The 14,520-nt window shown below is 52.1% G+C and overlaps 1 protein-coding gene across 1 annotated transcript; it reads left to right on the top strand.

Moving 5' to 3' along the window:
- Window positions 1–1,977: 1,977 nt before the first annotated feature.
- Window positions 1,978–11,802, top strand: TIMM50 (translocase of inner mitochondrial membrane 50). Its single transcript, XM_010380902.2, has 11 exons — window positions 1,978–2,454; window positions 3,384–3,534; window positions 4,070–4,101; window positions 4,320–4,341; window positions 7,068–7,126; window positions 7,210–7,329; window positions 7,712–7,816; window positions 7,922–8,020; window positions 9,719–9,875; window positions 10,198–10,304; window positions 11,379–11,802. The coding sequence occupies exons 1-11, from the start codon at window positions 2,185–2,187 to the stop codon at window positions 11,478–11,480; spliced, it is 1,224 nt and encodes a 407-aa protein (XP_010379204.2). The 5' UTR covers window positions 1,978–2,184; the 3' UTR covers window positions 11,481–11,802.
- Window positions 11,803–14,520: the final 2,718 nt, after the last annotated feature.

The raw sequence follows: 14,520 nt of genomic DNA, 5'->3' as shown, positions 1-14,520 counted from the left end.
TAGCTTATCCAGTGGGTGCAATCTTGAGAGACTGGGGCTTAGTACCCAGAACCTGTTTCCCTTCCTCGTTAGATATTCCTGTCTTTTTACAAATGTAAATGTATTATAAAACATTTCAGGCAGGGTGCGATAGCTCATCGCTGGACATCGTTGGACTTTGGGAGTCCAAGGGGGGCGGATCATTTGAGGTCCGGAGTTTAAAGACCAGCCTGACCCAGCATGGTGAAACTCTGTCTCTACTAAAAATAACAAAAACAATTAGCCGGGCATGGTGGCGGGCGCCTGTATTCCCAGCTACTTGGAAGGCTGAGGCATGAGAATCACTTGAATCTGGGAGGCGGAGGTTGCAGTGAGCCAAGATTGCGCCGACTGCACTGCAGCCTGGGTGACAGAGCAAAACTCTGTCTCAAAAACAAAAAACATTTCAGATGTTCAAGATTATATACCAAGAACACCCATGTCCCCACCACCCAGGGGAGGAAACAGGAAACAATATGTACTAGATAGGACCCACCTCAGCAGCACCCCAATCCATTCCCCCAGAAGTAACCAGGAGTGCCGAGTTCCTTGTGTGTTTCCCTTGCTTGAATTCATATTTTTACTACCTTGGTATTTTGTTTTAAAGTTTACATAAACAGGATCTGATTTTTCTTTTTTTTCTTTCTTTTTTTTTTTTTTTTGAGACGTAGTCTCGCTCTGTTGCCCAGGCTGGAGTGCACCATTCTCCTGCCTCAGCCTCCCGAGTAGCTGGGACTACTGGCGCCCGCCACCTCGCCCGGCTACTTTTTTTGTATTTTTTAGTAGAGATGGGGTTTCACCATGTTAGCCAGGATGGTCTCGATCTCCTGACCTCGTGATCCACCCGTCTCGGCCTCCCAAAGTGCTGGGATTACAGGCTTGAGCCACCATGCCCGGCCAGGATCTGATTTTTCTTACACTTAATTTAGGGGAGGTTCGTAGTGTCTATAGCCTCTAATTTGTTTCTCAGTCAAGCCCTGTACAGCCAGATACTGCTGTTCTTTGGCTGAGCCTCAGGTAAAATGGTTGGCTCTCCAGTCCTTTATAGAAAATCATGGTAGGAAGGGGCCAGGTGCGGTGGCTCACGCCTGTAATCCCAGCACTTTGGGAGGCCGAGGCGGGCGGATCACAAGGTCAGGAGATCAAGACCATCCTGGCTAACACAGTGAAACCCGGTCTCTACTAAAAATACAAAAAAGTAGTAGGGCATAGTGGTGGGCACCTGTAGTCCCAGCTACTCGGGAGGCTGAGGCAGGAGAAGGGCATGAACCCGGGAGGCGGAGCTTGCAGTGAGCCAAGATCGCACCACTGCACTACAGCCCGGGTGACAGGAGAAAAAAAAAAGGTAGAAAGGAATGGGAGAGAAAACAGATTCCTCCTCCCAGCTCCATGTGAGGAAGAGTTTTATTATTAATTTTTGTATTTTTGAGACGGAGTCTCCCTCTGTCTCCCAGGCTGGAGTGCAGTGGCACGATCTAGGCTCACTGCAACCTCCACCTCCCGGGTTCAAGCGATTATCCTGCCTCAGCTTCCCCTGCAGGTGGGACTACAGGTGTGCGCCATCATGCCTGGCTAATTTTTTTTTTTTTTTAATTTTTAGTAGAGAGGAGGTTTTGCCATATTGGCCAGGCTGGTCTCAAACTCCTGACCTCAGGTGATCCGCCTGCCTCAGCCTCCCAAAGTCCTGGGATTATAGGCGTGAGCCACCGCGCCTGGCCTATTATTATTAATTTTAAAAATAGAGATGGCAGTCTTGCTATGTTATCCAGGGTGGTCTCAAACTCCCGGCCTCAAGCGATCCTCCTGCCTCGGCCTCCCAAAGCGCAGGGATTACAGGTGTGAGCCACCGCGTCCGGCCAAAAGAGTTTTCGAGGACTGGCTTTTCAGGTCGCTTTCTGGGCCTCAATGTATATTTCTGACAATTGGGAGGTGAGGGCCGATGCCCTTACACGGTGAGACAAGCGACCTGACTCGTGACTATTTTTTTGGACAAATCAGGCAGCCACTGACTCCATTATGGCCTCAGCTTTACCTCTGGGCAATGAGTGTGATCCCTTCCCTCGCTGCGTCCTTTGCAGGGGCGGTGGCGCTCTGCAAGGCCCAAACGGGACGTGGTCCAGATGACTTTGGATCCCAGTTGGCGCCCCGCCAGGGGCAGCCAGGAGAATGATTAGAGGAAAGCGCGCCTGCGGCAATCCCCCCGATGACTTTGGTCTCTCTCGGGCTTCCGTCCACCCGCCCCGCCTCCGCGCTTCCATTGGCTGTAGCTCCGGTCCGGGGCGGGTGAGAAGGGAGCGAGTGGGCGGGGCCGCGTGGCGTCAGCGCAAGATGGCGGCCTCGACGGCGCTGTTCTCGCGCTTGCGGAGCGGGCTCCGGCTCGGCTCGCGGGGACTGTGCACGAGGTTGGCGACGCCGCCCTCCCGGGCCCCAGATCAGGTGAGCGGAACGAGGGTGGCGCTCTGAATGTGGGGTCCCTTCCCTGGAGTTCCGGACATATCGCCGCCCCTTGGGGGTTCCGGGACGCCTCACCTCAGGGTGCTGAATGAAACGCCGCTTGCATTTTGGGGCCCTTCCCAGCCTCCTGGGTGGACAACACTTGCTCCCCTAGGCTGGAGGCTGGGAACCCAGATGTGTCCTCTAGACCCCACCTCTCACCCACGTGGGTGCCGGAGGAGGAGGAAGTTACCGGTTCCCCGTCTCAGTGACCACTCAGGTGATACTTGAGCAGGAGGGGCCTGGTCCGCCGGAGTCCCAGTCTGTCCGTGGGAGTTATCTTCTCTGTGGCGTTGGTGGTGGTGAGGTAGACGTTTGGGTTTCCAATTCGACCTGCCTCCATGTTGACAGAGATCCAGCCATTCTGACCATCAACTCTGTCACTTCTGTGCCCGAGTTCCCCAAGCCCCAGACAAGTGATTGCCCCTCCCCGCCTCTGCTCCCATCCCTTACCCTGTAGCTCTGCTACCTTTAGCCCCAAGCAGCCGGATGTCGTAACTCCCCGTCCTGTCTGTCCCCCTTCCCCCACCACTTGTGCCCTCCGTTCCCTCTCATCCCAGTGTTTAGGCCCTCCCATCCCTTATTCTCCGTGCTCTGCTTTTCTGGACTGCAGACCCTCCAGTCCTGTTGCCTTCAGGATCTTGTGCACCTGGCCTGTTAGCTCTTAAAACTCCTGGCATCCTGGTGCCGGACAGTCTGCTTTTGACCCTCTGAGCGCCCCACTTCCTGACTGCGCCTCCAGGGACACAAATGTCCAGGGCTCTGTGGGTGTCTGCCTCTTGGCTCCTGAACTTGATTCTTCTTGGACTGGAGGGTTGGAACCATCCTGACCTCTCTCCTCTCTTAGCTGACCTCCCCTTTCTCAATCGCAGGCCGCAGAGATCGGGAGCCGTGGGGGCACTAAGGCACAAGGGCCACAACAGCAGCCGGGTTCAGAGGGTCCCAGCTATGCCAAAAAAGTTGCGCTCTGGCTTGCTGGGCTGCTTGGAGCTGGTGGGACCGTGAGCGTCGTCTATATCTTTGGTGAGGGACATATCCCTGCCCCCCAGTTTTGTTCCTTGACCTCCCTAGTCCACTGTGAAATCTCCCACTCTTACCCACTACCAACGTCTCTCATCTTCATTCCCTGGCTCCTTCCTCAATAGGGCAGCCAAATAGGATACCTACCTTGAAAACCAGGGAAGTCTTCTTTCTTCTCCCTTCTACTCCTTAAGGTTCTAGTCTTTCTAGTTGGTTCCTGTACCAGGATACAGGAAAGAGGGAATGGGAAGGATAGGCCTGGATCAGCTTCCTAAACTTTGTCTTTCCTCAGCACCCAAAAATCCAGCCTTCCACTAGTTCCTTTATCCCACAGACCCAAGAGACCCAGCCCCAGCCCCCTTTCTTTCAAAGACCCAGGAATCTTGGCTCCCAGCCCCCTCCTGGCTTGAATCCAGGAGGCTGTGCCTCTAACTCTCTTTCCTCAGATCCAGGAGTTCAGGCCCCTTATCCCACTCCTCCCTCAGGACCCAGGGGACTGGGCCCTAATTCCTCATATTCATCCTGGTCTCCCTTGCAGGAAACAACCCAGTGGACGAAAATGGTGCCAAGGTGAGGGGGAAAGAGACCGAGGCCTTGCCAGGAGTCCTAGCCTGTGGGTGAGAGGGGTCCCCTTTGGTCTGTTCAGGCACATTGCTTGTCTGGAGTGAGCCTTTCTTTCCCAGTGACCTTTGCCTATTCCTGTTGGGGTCCTGGAGATTCCTTTTCTGTATGTGATGGGGTTCTGCCTCTGACATCCTAAACCTTCCATTTTTCTCTCCACCTCCCAGATTCCTGATGAGTTTGACAATGGTGAGTAAACAAGCACAGATTCTGGAGTCCTTGACCCTCTCAACTCTGTCATTTGTAAGGATGTCTCTCTCCCCATCTGGTGTCTCCGGCCCCTCCTCCTTCCACTGGGGAGGTGGGGGAGCCAGCAGCTGGATGGCGTTGTGATTACAAAGCCCCAGCCTGCTTCCCTGGCCCCTCAGCCCCGAGCAGATGGTCAGAGACAGATGGGGGAGGGGAGCCTTGGGTGGGAGGGCTTGGGGACACAGGGTGGCCTATCTCCAGACACATGGGTTCCTGTGTCTTAGACCAAGCATCTGCAGCTCCCAACTCCTTCCCCATCCCCCTCAAGCCCCTACCCCATTAGGCTCATTTTCAAAACAATGCCTCCTTCCTGCCTCTCCATCTGGTTAACCAGCTTTTGGTGGTGAAGTTTATGACAAATTGGATAGTAGAGATTAGTTGTCAATCGTGTCATACCTGGCCTTTCCCAGGAGAAAAATGAAATTGGTGGGTCCAGAAAGCCACCTGTTTATGTTGGGGGACGTTTGCAAACAGTCGTGTTAATACGTTGATTGTTTCAAACTGGGCAGGTGGGTGAGTGCCGTTTTAACTGGGCAGTTGTAGAATCATGCTGGCTTCAACAAATAATATGCTGATTTAAATTGGGCAGGTAAATCTGAAGTTTTAAAGTGTATATGTTTACTAACCTAACTGGTTTCAATATTGTGTTTTTTTGTTTTTTATTTTTTATTTTTATTTTTTTTGAGATGGAGTCTCGCGCCCAGGCTGGAGTGCAGTGGCCGGATCTCAGCTCACTGCAAGCTCCGCCTCCTGGGTTTACGCCATTCTCCTGCCTCAGCCTCCTGAGTAGCTGGGACTACAGGCACCCGTCACCTCGCCCAGCTAGTTTTTTGTATTTTTTAGTAGAGACAGGGTTTCACCGTGTTAGCCAGGATGGTCTCGATCTCCTGACCTCGTGATCCGCCCGTCTTGGCCTCCCAAAGTGCTGGGATTACAGGCTTGAGCCACCGTACCCGGCCTGTTTTTATTTTTTATTTTTTGAGACATAGTCTTGCTCTGTTGCCCAGGCTGGAGTACAGTGGTGCAATTTTGTCTCACTGCAACCTCCACCTCCCGGGTTCAAATATTTCTCGTGTCTCAACCTCCCGAGTAGCTGGGAGTACAGGCGCACACCACCACGCTCAGCTAATTTTTATATTTTTAGTAGAGGCAGAGTTTTGCCATGTTGGTCATGCTGGTCTCAAACTCCTGACCTCAGGTGGTCGACTCGCCTTGGCCTCCCAAAGTACTGGAATTATAGGCATGAGCCACCACTCCTAGCCCAATATATTGTGTTTTTTTTAAGAGGAAGCCCCATGTATTGCACTAAAAATACTGTATTAAAGTAGGCAGCCATGTAAGTTTACTGTTTTATACTGGATTCATTAGCCGGGAATGGTGGCCTGTGCCTGTGGTCCCAGCTACTCAGAGGCTGAGTTGGGAGGATCACTTGAGCCTGGGAGTTACAGGCTGCAGTGAGCTGTGATCCCACCACTGCACTCTAGCCTGGATGACAGAGTGAGTCTCCACCTCTAAAAAAAAAATATAAGTTAAAATGAGAAAGTAAAGTGGAGTCAGTATATTCACTTAAACCAGGGTTTTTCACCCTTGGCCCTATTGACACTTTGGATCAGATAATTCTTATAGAGGACTGCCCTGTGCATTGACGGATTTTTGTAGCATCCTGGGCATCTGCCTACTAGATGCCAGTATTGCGACAATCAGTTACATCTCCCGGCATTGCTCAATTTCCCAGGGGTAGGCGTACAGACAGAATTGTTCCTAGTTCTGAACCACTGTTTTACAGTGTATAGATGTGTTTATATATTCATTGTGGTTTAGATTCAGCACACTGGCTTAAAGTGGGCAGATCTGGAAGCCTAGTGATTCAAAGTGGGCAAAATACACTGGCATAAGTTAGGTGCAGTGGCTCACGCCTGTAATCCCAACACTTTGGGAGGCCAAGGCGGGAGGACTTGAGCCCAGGAGTTCAAGACCAGCCTGGTCAACAGAGCAAGACTCTGTCTCTGTCTCTTTAAAAAAAGTATGTATACACTGGCGTAATGTCAGCAGATTTATGTGTATGTGGGTTATTTATTTATTTATTTATTTAAGACAATCTCACTCTGTTGCCAGGCTGGAGTGCAGTGGCGTGATTTTGGCTTGCTGCAACCTCCACCTTCCAGGTTCAAGTGATTCTCTTGCCTCAGCCTCCTGAGTAGCTGGGACTACAGGCATGTGCCAACACGCCCGGCTAATTTTTTTTTTTTTTTTTTTTTTTGTATTTTAATAGAGGCGGGGTTTCACCATGTTGGCCAGGATGGTCTTGATCTCCTGACCTCGTGATCCATCTACCTCGGCCTCCCAAAGTGCTGGGATTACAGGCATGAGCCACCGTGCCCGGCCTTGTATGTGGGTTTTAAGTGGGCCAATGTGTAAGCATTCTGTTTCATACCTGTGGTAGTATGTGGAAATAAGTATCAGCTTAAAACGGGGCAGGTAAATAAATCTCTGTTCCTATCTGGCGGTATGTCATTGCCTTCTATCTTTGGACCTAGAAATGAGTTAGTTCAAACCAGGTGGGTATGCAGACCTGTTTGTATCTGGTAGATAAGAAACCCCTGGTTTGTCTAGGAGGTTGAGCAGCGGCTTATTGTGGAATCTCTTTGTGCCTGGTGTTCTCCTAGATCCAATTCTGGTACAGCAGTTGCGCCGGACATACAAATATTTCAAAGATTATAGACAGGTGAGCAGAAGCCCTGGGCTCAGTCCCCATGTCTCCAGCCCTGGCCTCGTTGTCTGAGCGCCCCATCCATCCCTCTTCCACAGATGATCATCGAGCCCACCAGCCCTTGCCTTCTCCCAGACCCTCTGCAGGAGCCGTACTACCAGCCACCCTACACGCTTGTTTTGGAGCTCACTGGCGTCCTCTTGCATCCTGAGTGGTCGGTGTGTCCCGGGAAAGGCAGTGGGTTGGGGATAGACCTGGGCAGCAGGGTTGTGATAAGGTGGACTTTCAGCCCTAACTGTGCTGTGTGATCTTGGGGAGGAGATGTCACCTGTCATTGCCTCGCTTTCTTCAGCTGGGAGAAGGCAGTCATGCTAACAGCCACTCTGTAGGGTGGTGTAGGTGTGCCCAGGCATGCTGTAAGTGCCACAAAGGAGCCAGACCCTTAGTCACAGCCCATGTTGTACTTCTTAACCTCCAAGAGCCACAAAGACAGAGGGAGAGAACTCTATTCTGGGAATCCCCCAGGCTGGATCTTCATCTTCTTGGGGACTCTGAGGGCCTCTGGGTCTTGGTGTTTCACTGTCCTCACTGTCTTCCCAGCTGGCCACTGGCTGGAGGTTTAAGAAGCGCCCAGGCATCGAGACCTTGTTCCAGCAGCTCGCCCCTTTATATGAAATTGTCATCTTTACGTCAGAGACTGGCATGGTGAGGCTCTGGGCCAGGGGAGGGAAGGTCGGTGTGGTGGGAGGCGTAGAGATCTGGAGGACCAGGGCTCAGCCTGACCTTTTCTCCCTCCCTTCCCACCCGCAGACTGCGTTTCCACTCATTGATAGTGTGGACCCCCACGGCTTCATCTCCTACCGCCTATTCCGGGACGCCACAAGATACATGGATGGACACCATGTTAAGGTGCCATGGGTTCATGGATGGGCCTCTGGGATTTGGTGGGGTTGGCACCACCTGAGGGAAGGAGGGCCTAGCTCTGACCCTAGCCTTACCTGGCTTATAGTTCTACCCAGATTCGATTCCTGCTGGCAGGCACACGCCTGCCTCCAGCCTTGGCCAGACATCTGCACCCTTCTTTGTTCCCTGGAATCTGGGTGTGGGGGTGGGGGGAAATGAGGTCTCTCTAAAGAAGACAGGGGTTAGTGGTAAGGATGTACTATTTAGAAGCTGGTTTTATCTTGCTGTATCTGTAACTTAGTGCTTCTGGGAAGGTTTGCTTATAATTGTACATGTGAGACTGGTTGCGGTTTGTTTGACCTGGCGTCTGTTACTGTGGCCAGTGATATATTCAGGAGTCTGGATCTGTGAATGGGCCTCTGTGGATCTGGCTCCAAGTGTCTATGTGTCTGTTGGATTTCTGTTTCTGTCTGTGTCCTGGGGAGGGGGGTCTGTGTTGTTCTTGGGAATTCAGAAATACATGGACTGTGATCGAGGGTCTTGAAGGGTCTGTGTCTGGGAGCCTGTCTTTGTGGTTCCCTGGGTATGGCTGCAGATCTGTCTGCACCTGTTTACTTGAGTAAGAGGTTCTTAAACCTGCGACATACCACAGTCGCCTGGGCAGGGGTTTAACACGAGAGTGGCCGCCTCCCTTTCCAGGGAACTTCCTAATCGCCTTTCTGTGTGCTAGACCCTGGGTCTAGGAATCTCTGTGATTAGGTCCTCAATATCCTGGGGGTTGTTTTGTTTTTTGTTTCTGAGACAGGGTTTTGCTGTGTCACCCAGACTGGAGTGCAGTGGTATGAACATGGCTCACTGCAGTCTCAACTTTCTGGGCTCAAGTGGTCTTCCCACCTCAGCCTCCCGAGTAGCTGGGCCTATAGGCGCACACCACCACGCTTAGCTAATTTGTGTGTGTGTGTGTGTGTGTGTGTGTGTGAGATGGAGTCTCGCTGTATTGCCCAGGCTGGAGTTCAGTGGTGCGATCTTGGCTCACTGCAACCTCTCCCTCCCAGGTTCAAGTGATTCTCCTTCCTCAGCCTCCCGAGTAGCTGGGACTACAGGTGCACACCACCACGCCCGGCTAATTTTTTGTATTTTCAGTAGAGACAGAGTTTCGCCATGTTGCCCAGGCTGATTTTGAACTCCCGAGCTCAGGCAGTCCGCCCACCTTGGCCTCCCAAAATTCTGGGATTACGGGTGTGAGCCACCACATGCCGCCATTTTTTGTGTCTAGTAGAGATGGGGTTTTACCATTTTGTCCAGGCTGGTCTTGAACTCCTAACCTCAGGTGATCCATCCGCCTCGCCCTCCCAAAGTGCTGGGATTACAGGCATGAGCCACTGCGCCTGGCCCATGCCCACCTAATTTTTAAATTTTTTGTAGAGATGAGATCTCTCTGTGTGGCCCAGCCTAGTCTAGAACTCCTGGGCTGAGTGATCCTCCTGCCTTGGCCTCCCAAAGTGCTGGGATTACAGGCCTGAGCTGCCATGCCTGGTTCTCTGTGGGGGTTGATGCCATCATCCAAAGCTGGTCTTTGAGAGGCCCTGCCATTGTGATCCCAGTATGTGTGATGCTGTGTATGTATGTTTTGTATGTTTTGGGTCTTCTTGATGGGGGGAGAGTTGGGCACAGATGTTGACCTGATCTGTCACTCACTTCCAGGACATTTCATGTCTGAATCGGGATCCAGCTAGAGTAGTAGTTGTGGACTGCAAGAAGGAAGCCTTCCGCCTACAGCCCTATAACGGCGTCGCCCTGCGGCCCTGGGATGGCAACTCTGATGACCGGGTCTTATTGGACCTGTCCGCCTTCCTCAAGAGTAAGGCCAACTACTGATCCCTTGGCCTCTGACCCCAGAGCCCCTGATTCTGAAGAGGAAGGATAAATGCATTATTCGTGGCTGGGTGACTGAGGTGCAGGAGGTACCTGAGCACCTTGGAGTCTTTAGGAGCTTCTTAGGATGTTCATGGAATGTTTAGGGGATACTTGGGGATGTTCAGGGGAACCCTTTCAGAGTGTTTAGAAGCATTCCAGGTAGCACTGACCGCCCCCCCTGCCCCAGTGTGGGACCTTCCCCTCGTGGGCCCTGCCTGCCTCTGGCCTTCAGAAGCCTGGCTGACCACCCCCTGTTGTGCCCACAGCCATTGCACTGAACGGTGTGGAAGATGTGCGAACCGTGCTGGAGCACTATGCCCTGGAGGATGACCCACTAGCAGCTTTCAAGCAGCGGCAAAGCCGGCTAGAGCAGGTAGGTGCTCAGATGCCCAGAGTGGAGGATAGGCTCTGAGGCTCCTGAAGGAGGAGCCCAGAGCAGTCCATCTCCATACTCCTGGCTTGGCTGTGTGACCGTGAGCAGATACCTCCTCTCCGCCTCAGTCTCTGTAACCAGGGGGACATAACACAGCCTGTCCTGTAGGGTTGCCAGAATGAGGGGATGCATTGATTCTGCAGCCTGCCCTGAGAACAGGAGACAGTCAAGGCTTTTGAGACTGGACTGGAAGAAGGGTTGCCCTTGATGGTCTTGAGTAGGTCTGGGGGGCACCTTGTGGAGGTGGACTGTGGGTTTTAGATCAGGTCTGGAAAGAGGATCCCAGGGCACATGGCCCAAGGCTGTGGGGAGAGTTGTGATGGTCTTGGTGGGACCCTGGTAATTTGGAAGTGGGACTGAGAGTATGGATTGCATCTGGGTAAGATACCCAGGGGTCTAGGCTGAAGTTCACCAGATTCTAGGTTAGATTCCTAGAGTTGGGAGTCCCTGAGTGCCCAGAGAAGAAGTCCATAGAGATTTGGTCCTGGGGACCCCCCCAGGGAACTCCCCCTGCCCGCCACATCCAGACAGGGGTCATGGGGCTTAGGGGGCCAGGGGCAGGATGATGCAGTCTGATGAGGAGGGCTCTGGGGTTTGGACCTGGGATCTCACCAGCATTCACCTTGGGGTAACAGGGTCTGGGATAGGATCTCAGGTTCAGGGGAGGGGTCCCTGGGATCTGGGGAAGGGGATTATGAGAGTCTGGGGCCTGAGAAGCTACTGCAGTTCAAGCCTGAATATCTCGAGTGCCTAGTATTGGAGTCTGGCATCCCCCAAACATTGAAGCCTAGGCTCCTGCGGCTCAGAGCTGGCTCTTGTCTGGGCTGGGGAGCTGAGGTCTAGGGTCCCTTGTGTCTGGGCTGGGGACCCCAGGGTTTGGGGAAAGGGATCTGGACTTGGCAGAAGTCAGAAGGAAAGGTGGCCCCAGGGCTGAGGCCTGGGGAGCTGGGCGTCTGGGAGGAGGCTCTGTCCTCCCTGGGCTGACCCTCTCCTCCATCTGTCTCCCAACCCCAGGAGGAGCAACAGCGCCTGGCTGAGCTCTCGAAGTCCAACAAGCAGAACCTCTTCCTCGGCTCCCTCACCAGCCGCTTGTGGCCTCGCTCCAAACAGCCCTGAACTCTGGGCCTCCTCAAACTCAGTGCCGGAGTCCAGGGCCCCAGTCCTTCCAGACCAAGACTTGGGCCACCACTGTCCAATAAAGTACATCCCAGATGCCACACCTGCTGTGTCCCGAGAGTCTCCAGATGGGGGCATCGGGATGAGGTCTGGGACTTTCGGGTCACCATCCCACAGTAGCTGATCGGCCGCCAAGCACAGAGTGGGGGCTTTGTTGGATCAGAGCGTATTTTTCACCCTGGTCTGGGAATGTAAAAACCCTCACTGTGTCTTCCTGTGTGTTGTGTGATCTGTAAAAAATACATCTCCCTCTGACCACAGATTCCCCATGTGTGGAGAAGGGAAGAGAGGATGGCACTTGGCTTTAAAGACAGGTAGCTGCCATGCTGCTGTGGAGAGACTGTTATGGGCCCAGTGGGGCTCTGGTGGACCAGAGATCACCCCTCTCAACAGGCCAACTGCTGCTTGGCTCCAGCCAGTGTGGCCCTGGAGTAGAGGGGGCCTGGAGTTGCGTGACATGCCAGTTTTGAAAAGAAGCAAGAACTTGGGAATTTTTTTTTTTTTTTTTTTTTGAGACAGGGTCTCACTGTTGCCCAGGCTGGAGTGCAGTGATGTGATCTTAGCTCACTACAGCCTTGACCTCCTGGGCTCAAGTGATCTCCAAGTGACCCTCCTGCCTCAGCCTCCTGAGTACCCTCTTGGAGACTACACATGCGTGCTGCCACACCCAGCTAACTTAAACCAATTTTTTTTTGTAGAGATGGCGTCTTGTTGCCCAGGCTGGTCTCAAACTCCTAGTCTCAAGCAGTCTTCCTGCTTTGGCCTCCCAAAGTGCTAGGATTACAGATGTGAGCTACTGTGCCCAGCTAAAATTGGGGTTTTTGTATTAAATTTCCCTATTTTAAAATCTTGACTCCTAACTAAAACAGGCAGATTATGTAGCAGTGTTCTCCACTGGAACTTTCTGTGATGCTTGGTTCATGTTCTAGATCTGTATTATCCAGTACAGTAGCCAGTGACCACATAAAGTTTACGAGCACTTGAAATGTGGCTGGCATGACTGAGAAACTGAATTTTTAAATTTTGTTTTAGGCTGGGCGCAGTGGCTCACGCCTGTAATCCCAACACTTTGGGAGGCTGAAGCAGGAGGATTGCTTGAATCCAGGAGTACGAGACCAGCCTGGGCAGCATGGTGAAATCTTGTCTCTAAAAAAATACAAAATAATTAGCCCAGCGAGGTTGTGTGTACCTGTAGTCCCAGTTACGTGAGAGGCTGAGGTGGGAGGAATCCCTTGAGCCCAGGAGGTCATGCGTGGCTGTGATGAGCTGTGATCATGCCACTACATTCTAGCCTGGGTGACAGAGTGAGACCCTGTCTCAAAAAAAAAAAAAAGGCTTAAAACTTTTTTTGGAGACAGGGCTTCACTCCGTCGCCCAGGCTGGAATGCAGTGGTGTAGCTGTAGCTCACTGCAGTGTTGAATTCCTGGGCTCAACCAATCTTCCTGCCTTGGCCTCCCAAATGCTGGGATTGCAGGAGTGAGCCACCATGACCAGCTACTTTTAATTAAATGGCCACATGTGTCTCCTGTATGGACAGTGCCACTGTGTATTACTTAAGAGTATGAGTTCCAGATTGTGTAAGTTCAAATCCAAGCTCTACCACTTCCCGGCTGGCTTGTGATCCCGTGCAAGTTACTTCACCTCTCAGTGCCTCGGTTTCTACATTTATAGAATAACAGGACAGGCACAGTGGCTCCTGCCTGTCATCCCAACACTTCAGGAGGCTGAGGTGGGAGGATCACTTAAGGCCAGGAGTTGGAGAGCAGCCTGGGCAACATGGGAAGACCCTGTCTCTTAAAAAAAAAAAAAAAAGTTACTGTCTCCTAGGCTAGCTTTGGGGACCAAATGAAGCACTCCCATGTAGGTACTCAGATGGTAGCTATGTAAACCTTAGGCAAGGCACCTCTCCCTCAGTTTCCTCATCTCTAAAATGGGGTGATGATAGTGCGTTAGCAGATGGTTGTGAGGCGTAAACAGCACAGTCCGTACGTGGGTTATATGTTTGTATTCCCAGGGGCTTGCTGTTAACAAGGGTTATTACAGATTGAAATATCTTAGCTGGGCGTGGTGGCTCACCCCTATAATCCCAACACTTTTGGGATGCCGAGGTGGGTGGATCACCTGAAGTCAGGAGTTTTGAGACCAGCCTGGCCAACATGGCGAAACCCCGCCTCTACTAAAAAATACAAAGAAATTAGCTGGGCATAGTGGCACATGCCTGTAATTCCAGCTACATGGGAGGCTGAGGCAGGAGAATCGATTAAACCCGGGAGGTGGAGGTTGCAGTGAGCCGAGATCACAACACTGCACTCCAGCCCAGGTGACAGAGTGAGACTGTCTCAAAAACAAAAAAAGCAAAGCTCTGCTGTCATGAACTGATGTTCAGTGTTCTCATGGAGGAGACGGACAATGATCAGATAACTTCCTGGGTAATAAATGCATAAAGAAAAAGTATAGCAAGGAGCCGCAGTCATCTGGGAACTTGGAGGACTGGTTTAGACTGGATGGGATGGAGAGGAGACCTCTTGGGAAGGCGCATCTGAGCAGAGATGGGACGAAGTGGAGGGAAGCCCTGGGATAGCTGGGTGTGCCTGAGGCACACTCAGGGCCTCCACAACTGCTCTTCACTCTGCCAGAAGTGGTTTTCCCTAAAGTCTACACGACTTAACTCTTTTAGGCCTTTGCTTAAATGTGACCTTGGCATGGCCTATTTTTTTTTTTCATTTTTCGAGACAGTCTCGCTCTGTTGCTCAGGCTGGAGTGCAGTAGTGTGATCTTGGCTTACTGCAACCTCCACCTCCTGGGTTCAAGTGATTCTTCTGCCTCAGCTTCCCCAGTAGCTGGGACTACAGGTGCCCGTCACCATGCCCAGCTAATTTTTGTATTTTTAGTAGAGATGGGGTTTCAGCATGTTGGCCAGGCTGGTCTTGAACTGCTGACCTCAAGTGATCTGCCCACCTCAGCCTCCCAAAGTGCTGG

This window comes from Rhinopithecus roxellana, chromosome 12 (assembly GCF_007565055.1).
Source record: "Rhinopithecus roxellana isolate Shanxi Qingling chromosome 12, ASM756505v1, whole genome shotgun sequence".
Taxonomy (NCBI): Eukaryota; Metazoa; Chordata; class Mammalia; order Primates; family Cercopithecidae; genus Rhinopithecus; species Rhinopithecus roxellana.
This window is presented reverse-complemented; position numbering and strand designations above follow the sequence as displayed.

Coding starts and splice junctions, on each gene's coding strand:
- TIMM50 (XM_010380902.2), top strand. CDS start 2,185: ATGATTAGAGGAAAGCGCGCCTGCGGCAATCCCCCCGATGACTTTGGT. Junction 9,876..10,197: donor CCTGTCCGCCTTCCTCAAGA/GTAAGGCCAACT, acceptor TTGTGCCCACAG/CCATTGCACTGAACGGTGTG. Junction 10,305..11,378: donor GGCAAAGCCGGCTAGAGCAG/GTAGGTGCTCAG, acceptor TCCCAACCCCAG/GAGGAGCAACAGCGCCTGGC.